Here is a 15,668-nt window from a genome sequence, read left to right as displayed (position 1 = left end):
TCGAACTCACAGCCTCCTGATTGGGAGACGGGAGCTCCACCTCTAGGCCACCATACCCACCCAGTTTGCAGCTTCCCGGAAAATGTTCCAAATTAATTCCAAGCAGCCTTTTTTTAGTATGTGGCCGAAAAGGAGACATCGTGGGGTGCCAACTATATTTCATGCAGTTAAATGACGAGGAAATGAAATTCAGTTTTTTGCACTGATCCTGCTTAAGAATTAGGCCTGCCCTATGAAGGTAAAAAGCTGCAGCTTAGCTGGGACTTTGGCCTGAGCAGAATAAATCAACTGTTCTGTCCGAGGCTTCCCCAGCAGCACGAAGCCGAGTCCTTGTCCCGATAAACACCTTTATTTAATTGACAGTGAATTCCTTTCCAGCAAAGTCTTTCCTCTCCCACAGTCTTTAAGGTAGTTCACAATTACCGACCTTTATCAGGCCGATATCTTTCAGACGCCCAGTGGTGGGTTCTGGATCCCGTTCCAACCGCTTCGGTTGGAACGTGCCCGGCATTACCCACATGGATGTGCGCAGCACGCGTGCATGCATCGTACCTGCCACGATGCCTCCGCAGGCCCCGTGCCGCTACAGCTGCTTGGCGGAGTGCCGCGCAGTGCTGTACGCACCATGCGCGGAAGCACCAAATGCTTTAAAGGATAGGTAATGAGCTTGGGCGGGCAGTGGGCCCTCCTGAGCACCATACCGGAACGGTACCCGGTGCTCCGGGCAGGCTCCGGTATGCCCGTACCGGGGCGTACGGCTGCAAACCTCCCAATAACCGACGCCCCAGTATTTGGCAAGAATGCAGGAATGAAATCATTGTCTCCTGCAAACTCCACACCCCTTTCGCCTCCTCTTATTTTCCTCTGGAGGGGTCATTCACTGTCCACCTGTGGCCATTACTCCCAAGTCTACCCCTGTTCTTTAGCTGTTCCCCTTCCTTTGGCAACTCTCGCGCATGCGCACACTGGGAACAGGCTCAGCTGTTCTTCCGCTCACCTGTTGTCTGACTCCGAAGGCAGCTGATAATTGGCATATGGCTCTGGCCCTCTCTCTGCCTCCAACACAGAGCTCTCATCAGAGCCTTCCCCAGACTCCAGGACTGGCCCAGGTTCCTCCCCAACCTCCCCACTGTCTAAATCTGCTGCAGCTCCACTAGCCAATGGCGGGCCACAAATCAACTGCCTTCCTTTTCCCCTCATTCCAGCACCCTCTCTGGCCTTGTGGAGTTTGACGGCCACTACTTAGAGAGTGACCCCTGTCTCGTTTGCAACAACCCTGAAGTGCCTTTCTGCGTAAGTGTCGTCCCCCCAGCCCACCCACCTCGGGCTTTCCAGCCCCGCCAGCCTTCAGCTTCTTCCAGCCCATCTCTCTCTCTCTTCTCTCTTTTCTCCCAGTACATCAAGCTGTCCTCCATCAAGGTAGACACCCGTTATACCACCACACAGCAAGTGGTCAAGCTCATCGGCAGCCACACCATCAGCAAAGTGACAGTCAAGATCGGAGACCTGAAGCGCACCAAGATGGTCCGGACCATCAACCTCTACTACAACAACCGGACCGTGCAGGCCATCGTGGAGCTGAAGAACAAGTAAGGATGACAGGCAAATCACAAGAAGCAGCTATGGATCTCTGGCTGGAGTGCAGTTTTAGCTCTCCTTATCTTTGAAAGTTTTTTTTTCAGTTCTTGTTTGTCTGTACCCCAACCATGAGGGAAATGTTTTGTTTTTTTTAAAGGAGAGAGAGAGAGAGATGGATACGGATATGGATTATAGATGGATAATAGATAGATTATAGATATGGATGGTTAGAAAGATAGAGAGAGATAAACATAATACATAGAAATATAAATAATAGATGATGGATAGTTATAGATAGATAGAAATAGATGATGAATATAGAAAGATAGATAGATAAGATAATAGAAATAACATGTAGATAAATAATAGATGAGAGAATATAAATAGATAGATAGATAGATAGATAGATAGATAGATAGATAGATAGATAGATAGATAGATAGATGATAAGTAGATAATAGGAATAGAATCATAAAATAATAGATACATCGATGATGTAGCTGTAGGTAGATAAAACTAGATGATATAGAAAATAGATAGATAATAGAAATAAACATGATAGATAAATAATAGATGAGATGAAATATAGACGATTGAGTGATTGATTGGTAGATAGATAGATAGATGCTAATAGAAATAGAAAATAAATAAACATAATAGATAATAGATGATGTAGTAGATAGATAGAAATAGATGATGATATAGATAGATAGATAAGATAATAGAAATAAACATGATAGATAATAGATGAGGATAGAAATATAGATAGATAATAGGTAGGTAGGTAGGTAGGTAAGGTAGGTAGGTAGGTTAGATGATAAGAATAGAAATAGAAATAAACATAATAAATGATGGATAGTGAGACTAGATAGATATGATGTGATAGAAAGATAGATAGATAGATAGATACATCATACATAACATACATACACTACATACAGAAAAAGAAAAACATAATTGATAGAAATATAGATGGATAGATAGAAATAGGATATGAGATAGAAATATAGATGATAGATAACATAGATAATAGAAATAAATATAATAGATAGAAATATAGATAATAATGATAGATAGTTATAGATAAAAATAAAGAGATAAAGATAGATGATAGAGAGGTAGAGATAGAAATAGATAAACAATAGGTAGAAATATAGATAGAAATAGATGATAAGATATAGATGATAGATGGATGGAGAGAGAGGGAGATTGATAGACCTAGACGGACAGACAGGAAGACATGCTCCTCAGCCACAACCTGCAGAGTTTCTCTAGGATGTTTCTCTTCTGGCTTTGGCAAAGCTCCTTTGCCCACGAGAAGAGCCACTTCATTTTCAGTCTCCCTCCCCATGGAGCCTTGATGGCTCTATTCATTCCCCGCTGCTGGGCTCGGAGGTGGGGTGGGGTGGGAATGTCTTCATTCTCCATCTCTCTCGACTCATCTCATTTTAAGGGATTATTTTCAGCAGGGGGGGTAACAGGAATGCTTAGTTTCCCTATGAATGCAGTTGCAGCCAAAACAGCAGAAATGGACTTCTGTGCCTGTTTCTCAATGTTGGCCTCCCCCCACCTCCGCCCCTTCCTGCCATCTTTAGGCCAGCCCGCTGGCACAAAGCCAAGAAGGTCCAGCTGACCCCTGGCCAGACAGAGGTGAAGATCGACCTTCCGCTGCCCATCGTGGCCTCCAACCTGATGATCGAGTTCGCCGACTTCTACGAGAACTACCAGGCCTCCACGGAGACCTTGCAGTGCCCCCGATGCAGCGCCTCGGTCCCCGCCACCCCGGCGTCTGCGGAAACTGCGGGGAGAATGTTTACCAGTGCCACAAGTGCCGGTGAGTGAGCTTAGCTCCCCAACTCCACCCAGGGAGCTCCAGGATGGAGGAAAGGGCAGCTTTGGGGTGAAACATCCCCCCCCCCCCCACAGCTTGGGCTTCTCCTGGAGTCCCACCCCCGGTCCTAGACGGTGATCTGGGTTAGGGGGAATCTCTTTGGGGAGTGGGAAAGGGGAGCAAATGATGAGATTTCAATGTCAGGACCCCCTCTGTGTTGACTTCCAGGTCGATCAACTATGATGAGAAGGACCCCTTTCTCTGCAACGCCTGCGGTTTCTGTAAATACGCCCGCTTCGATTTCATGCTGTTCGCCAAACCATGCTGCGCCGTGGATCCCATCGAGAATGAAGAGGACCGAAAAAGGTCAGGGGGAGGAGGAGGAGAGATTTTTTTCCCAAAGAATTTTTTATTTTTTATTCTCTTACATACCATTTAAGTATACATTCACATAATTGTTCTTCTTCTTTACATTTATCATTCTAATACATTATTATTTCATTTAATAGATTATAATGTACAGTTTGGGTTGCTTTATTTGCCATCCCTTCCTCCTTTGTAACCCCTCTGTGTTTTCCATGAAACTTACCTGAAGGGACCCACTGCCTGGTTTTGGGTTGGAAAAAAAGTTTGGCCTGTGTGCCAGACATTGGAATGAGCCAGAGAGCCTCCATTCCAGTGGTGGGTTCTGGATCCTGTTCCAACTGGTATGGTTGGAATGGGCCTGGTGGCATCCACATGGATGCGAGCAGCGCGCGCATGCGTCTTAGCACCTCTGCGAGCCTCCGCGATACTCCAGCTGCTCAGTGAAGCGTTGCGCAGGCGCTGTATGCGCCATGCGTGAGCGCAGAAGTGCTGAAGACTAAAAGACTTGTAAGGAGCTTGGGCGGGTAGGTGGGCACTCCGGAGCACCGTACGGGAACGTATCCAGTGCTCCGGGCAGGCTCCGCCTGCAACCCACCACTGCTCCATTCACTGCCTGGGAGCAGACCCCTGCTTGATCCCCAAGTTTATTACATAGAGACCTGCTTTGTATGGAAGTTGAGGCAGCAATGTACACATATGGGGGCGGGGGGGAGGAGAGGAAGATGGAGGAGGGGAAGGAGAAGAGGAAGAAGGTGAATAACCTTGTCATATGAATAACTTGAAAGAAGAGGAATAGCTGCGGTGGCCTAAGGTGGAGCTCTTGCCTCACAATTGAGAGGTTGTGAGTTCGATCCTAGGTAGAGGCAGCTATAGGGTGTCCTGCTTGAGCAGGGGATTGGACTAGATGACCTGCAAAGTCCCCTCCAACTCCAAGGTGGAGGAGTGGAAGAACTAGAGAAGAATAAGAAGGATAAGGGAAGGCAAACAAGAGGGAGAAGGAGGGAAAGAAAAAAAGAGGAAGAAGATAGAGGAGGAGAGAAAGGAAGGGAAAAGAGGAGGAGAAAAAGGAGAAATGGAAGAAGATGGGAGAGGGAAAGCAGGAAAAGAGGAAGGAAGGAGAAGAAGGAAGGGGAAGGAAAAGGAGAATGTGGAGGAGGAAGAGGAGGAAAAGAGGAAGGAAGGGGAAGGAGGAGAAAAAGGAAGGGGAAGGAAAAGGAGGAGGAGAAGGTGTAGGAGGAAGAGGAGGAAAAGAGGAAGGAAGGGGAAGGAGAATGAGGAGAAAAAGGAAGAAGGAAGGGAAGGAAAAGGAGGAGAAAAAGAAGGAGGAGAAGGTGGAGGAAAAGAGGAAGAGGAAAAGCAGGAATTTTGCTGTCCACAAAGGCTGGGGACCCCAGGGTTGTTCAGTTTAGCCAATGCCTAATCGGGGTGCTGTGGCATTTTCTCCTGCCAGGGCCGTGACCAACATCAACACTCTCCTGGACAAGGCTGACCGGGTCTACCACCAGCTGAGGGGCCACCGACCCCAGTTGGAGAACCTGCTCTGCAAAGTGAACGAGGCAGCGCCTGAAAAGCCACAGGTAGCGAGAGACAGAGAAGGCCGCCTCTGGGTGGACTCCGGGTGAGGCAAAGCCACCCTGGCCTGACTTCTTCCCTCTCCTTTCTGTGCCAGGATGACTCCGGGGGCAGCGGAGGCCTCAGCTCTACCTCAGCCAGCGTGAACAGGTACATCTTGCAGCTGGCGCAAGAGTACTGCGGCGACTGCAAGAACTCCTTCGATGAGCTGTCCAAGATCATTCAGGTAATGTGGGCCACACCCAAGATCATCCAGAGTAGTCCCTTCCGTAGTCCGGCCCGCTCTGACCAGGCTGGGACAGTGACTACCAGAATTCCCCTTGAACTGGCCTTGCCCACCCCAGGCAGGTGGTTGGCTCTTGAGGTCAGAAACAGCTGATGGATTCAGGCCAGGCTTTTCGTCAGGCTGTCTGCTAGTCCAGAGTTCCCCAATCTTCCCAGCTGGGGGGGGCGGTAGTTCCATGCAAGTGGTGGGCAAGTGTGCGCATGTGGGTATGCAGCTCCATTTGTGCAAGCTGTGGGAAAACTCGGCCTCTGCTTGTGCAAATGGAATATATATGTGCACTATCCTGCTGCTTTGGGTGGCTTGGTTCTGAACAGCTCATGACACAGTAGTGGGCTGCGGCCCAAAGTTTGGGGACCCCCCCAGAGGTGTATTCAGCAGGTTCTGACTAGTTCTGGAGAAACCGGTAGTGGAAACTTTGAGTAGTTTGGAGAACCGGCAAATCCCACCTCTGGCTGGCCCGCCCCCATGTATTCTTTGCCTCCCAAGTCCCAGCTGATCAGGAGAAAATGGAGATTTTACAGACTCCTTCCCCCTGGAGTGGGGTGGGAATGGAGATTTACAGTATCCTTCCCCTGCCACGCCCACCAAGTTATGCCACGCCCACCAAGCCACACCCAGAGAACCTGTAGTAAAACTTTTTGAATCCCACCACTAGGAGATCCCTATGTTAGTCGGTCTTAGGCTGCTCTGATGGAGGTTCAGCTCCTGGATCACTGAGGCCCTACTCAGATTATGCCTCCCTCATGGCTCAGCCCCTCTCTTCTCTATCATCTCCCCAGAAAGTGTTTGCCTCCCGGAAGGAACTTCTGGAGTATGACCTCCAGCAGAGAGAGGCCGCCAGCAAGTCCTCCCGCTCGGCTGTCCAGCCCACCTTCACCGCCAGCCAGTACCGCGCCCTCTCGGTCTTGGGTTGCGGCCACACCTCCTCCACCCAAATGCTACGGCTGCGCCTCGGCCGTCACCGAGCACTGCATCACGCTGCTCCGAGCCTTGGCTACCAACGCCGCCATCCGCCACATCCTGGTCTCCCAAGGCCTCATTCGCGAGCTCTTTGACTACAACCTGCGCCGAGGGGGCCGCCAGCATGAGGGAGGACGTCCGCCAGCTCATGTGTCTCCTCACCAGGTGGGCTCGCTAGCTGCCTTCCCTTTCCCTCCTTCCTTTTTGCCCTTTTTCCAAGAACGGGTGAGAGTGGAACCCAGGTAGCCACTTGCATTGGATTGGCTTTGCCTATGGAGAACCTTGAACCCGCTCAGTACTGAAGATCAGTGTCAGACCTGCCCCCGTCTGATCCCTTAGGAAAGAAAGACCCTCGACTCCATTTAGTTGAAGTGACGGGTTCTTTTACTAAAAGATGCTGGCTGCCATATATATAGCCTGTGGCCTAATGGCTAAGATCTCTGCCTAGTATGCCTAGTGTGCATATAGCCCAGGTTCAAATCCCAGTAAGGGTATGGCTAGCTGATGAGAGCTAAATAGCTTGAAATAGATCTATACTAGTCTCCCTTTATTTATTTATCAGCACAAATAAAAAAACCCAAATATAAAAAGGCAACAGTAAAAATCTTGGGTTCTGTCGTGATGGCTCTTGTGACGAGCTGAAGGAAGATGATGGAAGCAGTTAGCTTCCTCCCATAATTGGGGCTTACCAGGGGTTGTAAAAAAATCTTATATATATTATATATATATATATATATATATATATATATATATATATATATATATATATATATATATATATATATATATCTAATATAATAGATATAATGATGATGATGAAAGATAGGTTATAGGTAGGTAGGTAGATGGGTAGAGTGATAAATAAATAGATAGAGATAGATGATATATTCATAGATGAGAAATATATATATGGACAAATGATAGATAGTAGCTTCCTTTTTCTCCATCTCTCCATCCATCTACCTTCCACACTGTACTTCTTGACCAGAGAGAGAGAGAGAGAGAGGAGGAGAGGTGGGAGGGAGAGAGAGATGATGATAGATAGATGATAGATAGATAGATAGATAGATAAATACATACATAGATACATACATAGATAGATATGTTATAGGTAGGTAGGTAGGTAGATGGGTAAATGATAAAGAAATAGATAGAGATAGATGATATATACATAGATGATAGATTTATATATATAGACAGATGATAGATAGATAGATAGATGAGAGAGAAAGAGAGAATGATTGTGAGTGTTGGAGCACCCTGTGACACTTTAAAGATGCTTTTGTTTATCCTCCGTCTCCAACCAGGACAACCCAGAAGCCACCCAGCAGATGAACGAACCTCATCATCAGCAAAGTGTCGGCAGCGCTGAAGGGCCACTGGGGCCAATCCTGATCTGGTGAGCGGCGTTGGCCCCCTTTTCTTCTCCCTCCCTCCCTCCCTCATGGTGGCCCCTGGGCTGGGGCTCTTCAGTAAAATGAACTTCCAGCCTCAGCACCAGAGTTGGTATTCTACCGGTTTGAACTGTAATGGAAGTCGCGGGTGGACCCATCCACCCGCCCCGGCTCAGCAAATGCGCGGGGGTGGCACGTGCGAGCAGTGAGAGAGAGACTGCACGCTCACATTTGCGAACCGGAAGGGAAGGAAATACCATCCCTGCTTGGCACCCCAAGACTGCCCTTCCCCTTTCCTGCCAAAGGGATGAACCTGCCTTGAGGTCTTCCTGGCTCCATCAACAACCTGGAAAACCTAGATCAGTGATGGCAAACCTTTTTTGGCTCGTGTGCCAAAAACGGGGGGAGCACAGGGGGGTCGTGCGTGGGTGTGCCGGTGTACACCCATAATGCAATGCGCAACCCCAGCGTGCATGACCAGTGGTCCCCTGATTTTTTGCATGCCTTTTTTGCCCTCCCCAGGCTCCAGCGGTTTTATAAAAGCCTGGGGAGAGCAAAAACAGCCTGCCCCGCTGTTTCAGGATGCTGAAACAGACGCTTCAGGAGTGCATAAAATAGACTTCTGGTTTCTCCGTAGGGGCGTTTTTAGTCCTCTGGAGCCTTCAGAGACCTTCAGGAGGCTTCCCTGAAGGCTCCAGAGGGCTAAAAACGATCCTACGAGCAAACCGGAAGTCTGTTCCTGAACATCCGGTTTACTGGTAGGGCCAGTTTTTTTGGCTCTGGAGGCCTCGGAATTTCCTGAAGTCTCCGGGGGGCCAGGAGGCTGTTTTCGCCCTCCCCAGGCTCCTATAAAGCCTCTGGAGCCTGGGGAGGGTGAAAAATGGCCTCCAAAAATGGCTGATGCGTGCGCCGGCCAGCTGACAGGGCAACGCCTTATGTGCCCTGACAAATGGCTCCATGTGTCACCTGTGGCATGTGTGCCATAGGTTCGCCATCCACAACTAGATGCAACACCCCTTACTCTGTCCTTTTCTCCCCCGACGTAGGCCAGCAGCCTTCAGTACGAGATGCTGCTGCTGGACGGACTCCATCTCCAAGGAGGACAGTTGCTGGGAATTGCGCCTGCGTTGCGGTGAGACCCGGGGCTCGGACAGCCAGTTACGGCGGACAGGGGGGTGGAAAAGAGAGTGGGAAGGATCTGCTCCCTCTCCCCCTAGAGGGAGAGAGTCGCCATCCTCACTGGGACAGAAGCCAGCAGGGGAGGGGGGGGAATGTTATTTCTGGAGTTTTTGGTCCGATTCTGACCTCTTTGTTTGCTTCAGCCCTCAGCCTCTTCCTCATGGCCGTGAATATCAAAACGCCGGTAGTGGTGGAGAACATCACCCTGATGTGCCTGCGGATCCTTCAGAAGCTGATCAAGCCCCCGGCACCCACCAGCAAGAAGAACAAGGTACTTGCTATCCGGCTTGCCTCCCTCCCTCCCTCCCTCCCCCTCATGCCAGCCTCAGGTGTGTGGGCGCCCAGTTGCATGCAGTGATGTCTTGAGTCCCTTCCAGACTCTCTTTTTTGGGCTCCCCAGGACACGCCAGTGGACTCCCTCACCACGGTCAAGCCCTACAGCAATGAGATCCACGCCCAGGCCCAGCTGTGGCTCAAGAGGGATCCCAAGGCCTCCTACGAGGTGTGGAAGAAATGCCTCCTTGCCAGAGGTACGCTTCACCCCCACCCCCCCGTTCCTGGCTTCCTCCCCCAGCCGGGAGACGGAAGACCGAGGATGCTCTGCTTTGAGAGGGACGGCCACTCCGCCCTGCCGCTCACTCCCGTGGCTGCTTTGACGTCTTTCAGGCCTCGAAGCCAACGGGAAGTCTCCCAGCCGAACGGAGCTGCGCCACCTCTACCTGACGGAGAAGTACGCCTGGAAGTGGAAGCAGTTCATGAGCAAGCGGGGGAAGAGGACTTGCCCTCTGGACCTCAAGCTGGGACACAACAATTGGCTGCGGCAGGTGAGACACACTGATGCACGCACGGGGGGGGGAGAGGGGGGAGAGGACAATTTAGGGGAAGGAAAAGGAGAAGAGGGAGGAGTGGAAGAAGAAGAGGAACACAGTGGGGGAGAGGAAGAAGGTGAAGTAGGAAAAGGAGGAGAGGAGGAAGGAAGGGGAAGGAGGAGAAAAAAGAAGTAAAAGAAGGTGGAGGAGAAGAGGAAGTTGGAGGAGTGGAAGAGGAAGAGAAGCGGAAGAAGGAAAAGGGAAGGAAAAAGAGGGTGGAGGAGAGGAGGAGGAGAGGAAGAAGGTGAAGTAGGAAGAGGAGGAGAAGTGGAAGAAAGGGGAAGGAGGAGGAGAAGTGGAAGAAGGTGGAGAAGAGGAAGGTGGAGGAGTGGAAGAGGAAGAGGAAAAGAAGGAAGGAGAAGGAGGAGGAAAAGGAAGACAGAAGGGGAGGAAAAGGAGGAGAAGAGGAAGAAGGTGAAAGAGGAGGAGGAAAAGAGGAAGAAAGGGGAAGAAAAAGGAGAAGAGGAAGAAGGGGGAGGGGGAGGAGTAGAAGGGGGAGGAGGAAGAGGAAAGGCCAGACTCTTGCAGAAGGCGATGGAAGAAGCAGAGATTCTCCAAAGAACGAGGTGGGATCCAGGCCATGTGAGTGCCCAAGGGGCATCTCCCTTCTCCTCCCCCTGTTTCCAGGTCTTGTTCACCCCAGCAACCCAAGCAGCCCGGCAGGCGGCTTGCACCATCGTGGAAGCCTTGGCCACCATCCCAAGCCGCAAGCAGCAAGTCCTCGACCTGCTGACCAGGTAAGGCCAGAGCCAGGTGAGGGGGGGACACAGCCTCTCTCCTTCAGCTTCCTGACCTCCCTAACCCTAACCCCCTCCTCCTCCCTTCTTCCTGCCAGCTACCTGGATGAGCTGAGCGTGGCAGGCGAGTGTGCAGCGGAATACCTAGCCCTCTACCAGAAGCTCATCAAGCCAGCCCGCTGGAAGGTCTACCTGGCGGCCAGGGGGGTCCTGCCTTACGTCGGCAACCTGATCACCAAGGTACAGAGCCCCCACCCCGGTCTGGGAGGGGGACGGGTCTCTAACCCCTCAGCTTCATTTTGAAGCAATAAAAAACCCCTCGCTGCTTTGGAACCACGTTGATCCTCCAGGGAATTTGCTGGCGCAGCTCAATGGCCTGGCCAACAAGGACAGCAGCCGGGAAGGAATTGGTAGTAGAGCTGCCAGGAGAAGGGAACAGTTTAAGGAACAAGGGTGACTCGGGAGTAAGGCCACAGGTGGATGGTGAATGGCCCCTCCCAGTCATTAGGGTGAAGATCTGTTTTTGACTTCTTGCCAAGTCATTGCTGCTACCACGTGGTGCTTGGAAGATATCGGCCTGGCAGCTCTCCAAGCCTGATAAAAGGTCTGTGGTTGTAAATTCACCCTTGAAAGACTGTTTGCTGGGACCTTGCTGGATATGAATGAGAGGACTTCATATTACTTAATAAAAACAAGGAATCTGCTTCCTGATTTGGTAAAGTCTAGGTCAGAACAGGTTAAAAGGAGCCTTTTTTGGGGGGGATGCTCAGCTCCCCCAGCTCCCAGGGGTGCAGTCTTGGTCTTCCTCCCTGCCCTGGCTGTTCTGGGCCTCTTTTGTTCAAGGCTGGACATCTCTCCATTTCAGGAAATCGCCCGTCTCCTGGCCCTGGAGGAAGCCACCCTCAGCACCGACCTGCAGCAGGGCTATGCTCTCAAGAGCATCACCGGTAGGGCAGCCGCAAGGTCCCCCTCCTCACCCCACCCCTTTGGCTTTCTTGGGCTCTGGGGAGCCGCAAGCCCCTGGTGGGGCCCCTGTTGCTCAGCAGACCTCCCTGCCCCCTCCCCCCTTCTGCCAGGCCTCCTGTCCTCCTTCGTGGAAGTCGAGTCCATCAAGCGCCACTTCAAGAGCCGGCTGGTGGGGACGGTGCTGAATGGCTACCTCTGCTTGCGGAAACTGGTGGTGCAGCGCACCAAGCTGATCGACGAGACCCAGGACATGTTGCTAGAGATGCTGGAAGACATGACCACAGGTAGATGGCTGTGGGGGGAAGGCACCCTTGACTTGGTTCAGCCTACTCCCAACACTGGGCTCGGCCAAGGGTGGGGGGAGAAGGAACATGAATCTGCCTAAAAAGCAATTTTCTCTCTATTTGAGATAGCAATGGCCCTTAGACTTAAATACCGCTTCACGGGGCTTTTACAGCCCTCTAAGCAGTTTACAGAGTCAGCCGCTTGCCCCCCAACAATCTGGCTCCTCCTTTTACCCACCTCTGAAGGACAGAAGGCTGAGTCCATCCTGAGCCGGTCAGGACTGAACTTGCTGGCAGTGGGCAGAGACTGCAATGATGCACTCTAACCACTGGGAGGGTGGGTGGATGGATGGATGGAAGGAAAGAAGGAAGGAAGGACTGAGACTTATAGACCGCTTCACAGTTCTTTGCAGCCCTCTCTAAGCAGTTGACAGAGTCAGCCTCTTGCCCTCAACAATCTGGGTCCTCATTTTACCCACCTCAGAAAGATGGAAGCTGAGTCAACCTTGAGCTGGTCAGGATCGAACTGTCAAATTGCAAGACAGCCAGCAGTTAGCAAAGTTAGCCCGTGGTACTGCACTTTAACCACCATGGCTCATGTTCTTCAAAAGAAAAGGGAAACTATCAACTTAGCTACTTAATTTTGGGAAGAACGCATGTGGGGCTTCTTCACTCCTTTGGGTGGGACATGATGGTCTCCCTGGTAAACCCCATCGGCCCATCCCAGGAAAGGAGCCACTTTGAAGAACACACCTCAGTGAGCCCCACTCTCCTCCCCTCCTCTCTCCCTTCTGATCTACAGGCACAGAGTCTGAGACCAAGGCCTTCATGGCCGTCTGTATTGAAACCGCCAAACGCTACAGCCTGGACGACTACCGGACACCCGTCTTCATTTTCGAGAGACTCTGTAGCATCATCTATCCGGTAAGTGGGGGGGAGGAACCTGGCCCTGATCCTGCCTTCCAGGGTGCGGTGTTGGGCCCACCAGTGGAGCTGGGAGAAGATTTGGACAGTGATGACGTTGGAGAGGAACATGGGCCAGTCCTGTAGTCTGGAAAGACTCTGTTGAGGGCTCTGTGTTGGAGGCAGAGAGGGGGCCAGAGCCATCTGACAGTTATCAGCTGCCTTCAGAGTCAGACATCACTGGGACACAAGAACAGCTGCAGCCTGTTCCCAGTGTGCGAATGCGCAGAGTTGCCAGATGAAGGGAACAGCTAAGAACAAAGGTTGACTTGGGAGGAAGGCCACAGGTGGACGGTGAATGGCCCCTCCCAAAGGAAATAAAAGAGGAGTGAAAGGGGAATGGAGTTTGCAGGAGACAATTAGTTTGCTTCATTGGTTCATGACTCTCCGAGACTCCTGGCCGAGTTCTGCAGCTATCGGTCTGGCAGCTCCAAGCCAGAGAAGGTCTGTGACTGTAAATCCTCCCTTGAAAGACTTTGCTGGATATGAATGAGCAGAATTCACAGTAAATTAATAAAAGGTGTTTTTGTCAGGACAAGGAGTTTGCTTCATGCTCTTGGGAAGCCTCGATCAGCTGCTGAGCAGAGATGGCAAAGGGGGTGCTTAATTCTCCCCTAAAGACTTTGGGGGGGGGCTCTGTTTTGACTCTTCGCTCTTTTCTCGTGACCTGGGAAGGACAGCTTTAGGATGGGCCTCTGCCCTGACCTTCAAGGCCTTGGTGAAGGGCAGGGACTCTTGGCAATTGTCAGCCATTGGTGGCATCGCAGAGCCGTTGGGATGGGAGACAGGGCCTTCTTTTCTCACCCCTGTGCTTCCTGCCTCTCTGTCAGGAGGAGAACGAAGTGACAGAGTTCTTTGTCACCCTGGAGAAGGACCCTCAGCAAGAAGATTTCCTGCAGGGCCGGATGCCCGGGAACCCCTACAGCAGCAACGAGCCGGGCATCGGGCCACTGATGAGGGACATCAAGAACAAGATCTGCCAGGACTGCGACTTGGTGGCTCTGTTGGAAGATGACAGCGGGATGGAGGTGAGGAAGCCGGGCAACAAAGCTGGAGGGCATGGCCACACTTTCTAAGCCTAGGAGGGGTCTGTGGTTTTGTGCAGATGCTCCTTTGCTTACAAAGCCTGGCTTTTTTTCCCCCTTTGGTGGTCCGTCCAGGGCCCCTGGTGACTTTTTGTGCTTTGGGTAGAGGAGCCCGCTTTCCAAAAAGCAGCAGCCTTTCCCCATTTTTAAAATCAACATCCTTGTTCACCGCCCCACTATGTTTTTCCTCCCCTTCCTCCTGTTTCCTTCAGCTTCTGGTGAACAACAAGATCATCAGCTTGGATCTCCCGGTGGCCGAAGTGTACAAGAAAGTCTGGTGCCCGACAAATGAGGTGAGGGGGTCCTTTTCTCCCTTAGGCCTCTCCCTTCCCTGAGGTCTTGGAATGGACACACATTCTGTGCCCTGCCCAGGCCACTGTCTCTTTTTTACACACACACACCAAGATTTCCCCCTCTTTCTCCTCCAGCTTTGCCCGCTGTGCATCCCAGAGCACATTGTGTTCAGTCACAGTAATCTGGAGCACTCTCCAGATTACTTGGGTCAGCGTTCCAAATATCATCCAGAATTAAATCAGAGTCCAAGGCATAGCTTTCATCCAAGTCCCAATTTAATAAGAGAGGCATGTTGGTACAAACTGTGGAAAACCCGAATCTGAAAGCTTCCAGGGTTTCCCACCCAGTTCAAAGTTCAAGGCCTTGCCCCCACACCCACAAGTCCATCACATGGTCCAGTCTTCCTCTGCCACGCTGGCATTTCCACCCATCTAGTTCCGGTCAGGTGCAGAGGTGCAGAGACAAAGGATGACCTGGGGCTTCTAGAAAGGAATGTTTTATTTTGACAACACCACATTCTACAATTCTATTCCTTACTATTCCCCTCCCAATTGCCCCACTAATGAAACAGCAGAGTAAAATAATAGAGAGAGTGTGGCAGGCCAAAGAACCTAAAAGGAATATGACTGCAGGCCTGACAACTTGCTCACCAGTGCGTGTGTTTATCTGCACCGTCACTGAACATTACGATCCAACTGTTTTCCCCATGGTCCGAGGACTGGATCCTTAGTGGTGGAGAAAAGCAGTCAGTGTCAAGATTCCAAGTAATCTTTTACTGACCCCCATAATCCTGGAGTCTGGGCAACTGAATGGAGCTGAGTGTTTACTGGCCGGATGCCCGTCCTGTCGCCAGTGCAGAGTTATATTCAGTAGAGATATTCTCAATGTACCCAGAGAGAGAAAGATATCTGCCTCTACCTAGGATTGAACTCACAGCCCTCTGATTGTGAAGTGAGAGCTCCACCTCTAGGCCACTGCTCCACTCTCATGGTTCCGAGTAATGCTCCCAAAGAATTCAAGACTCTGAGGCCTTGGCTTCCTCAAAACTCCGGTTTATTGGGTACATCATATTGGCATGGTCAGAGGTAAAACCAACACTGAATAATTCCCTTGGTTTTGGTATCATTAAAGGATACTGACCGTCCAGTATCCACCCCACCTCCGTGTCATAGGTCCCGTTAGGTAACCAAGCAGGCGATGAACTTCTCAGTGCTCCCTTCTGCCCTTGCTAGGGCACACTGATTTGACCTTGGTTCTCAGGAGCCTTATTGTTGTTTCGTTTGGCACATTGGAGGAAGACGTCC

The 15,668-nt window shown here is 50.9% G+C and overlaps 1 protein-coding gene across 1 annotated transcript in view; it reads left to right on the top strand.

Moving 5' to 3' along the window:
* The window catches only part of UBR4 (ubiquitin protein ligase E3 component n-recognin 4), a 127,036-nt gene that overhangs the window by 87,822 nt on the left and 23,546 nt on the right, over positions 1-15,668 (top strand). The window contains 26 exon segments of the mRNA XM_032232353.1: positions 1,206-1,293; positions 1,396-1,589; positions 3,174-3,355; positions 3,358-3,412; positions 3,638-3,775; positions 5,226-5,352; positions 5,445-5,573; positions 6,413-6,565; positions 6,567-6,704; positions 6,706-6,758; position 6,824; positions 7,901-7,933; positions 7,935-7,976; positions 7,978-7,992; positions 9,034-9,066; positions 9,068-9,119; positions 9,310-9,437; positions 9,567-9,696; positions 9,833-9,990; positions 10,663-10,772; positions 10,871-11,012; positions 11,638-11,719; positions 11,849-12,022; positions 12,825-12,946; positions 13,816-14,013; positions 14,283-14,363. Of these exon segments, the coding sequence (XP_032088244.1) occupies positions 1,206-1,293; positions 1,396-1,589; positions 3,174-3,355; positions 3,358-3,412; positions 3,638-3,775; positions 5,226-5,352; positions 5,445-5,573; positions 6,413-6,565; positions 6,567-6,704; positions 6,706-6,758; position 6,824; positions 7,901-7,933; positions 7,935-7,976; positions 7,978-7,992; positions 9,034-9,066; positions 9,068-9,119; positions 9,310-9,437; positions 9,567-9,696; positions 9,833-9,990; positions 10,663-10,772; positions 10,871-11,012; positions 11,638-11,719; positions 11,849-12,022; positions 12,825-12,946; positions 13,816-14,013; positions 14,283-14,363 (2,758 nt within the window).

This window comes from Thamnophis elegans, chromosome 15 (genome assembly GCF_009769535.1).
Source record: "Thamnophis elegans isolate rThaEle1 chromosome 15, rThaEle1.pri, whole genome shotgun sequence".
In the NCBI taxonomy this organism is placed as follows: Eukaryota; Metazoa; Chordata; class Lepidosauria; order Squamata; family Colubridae; genus Thamnophis; species Thamnophis elegans.
This window is presented reverse-complemented; position numbering and strand designations above follow the sequence as displayed.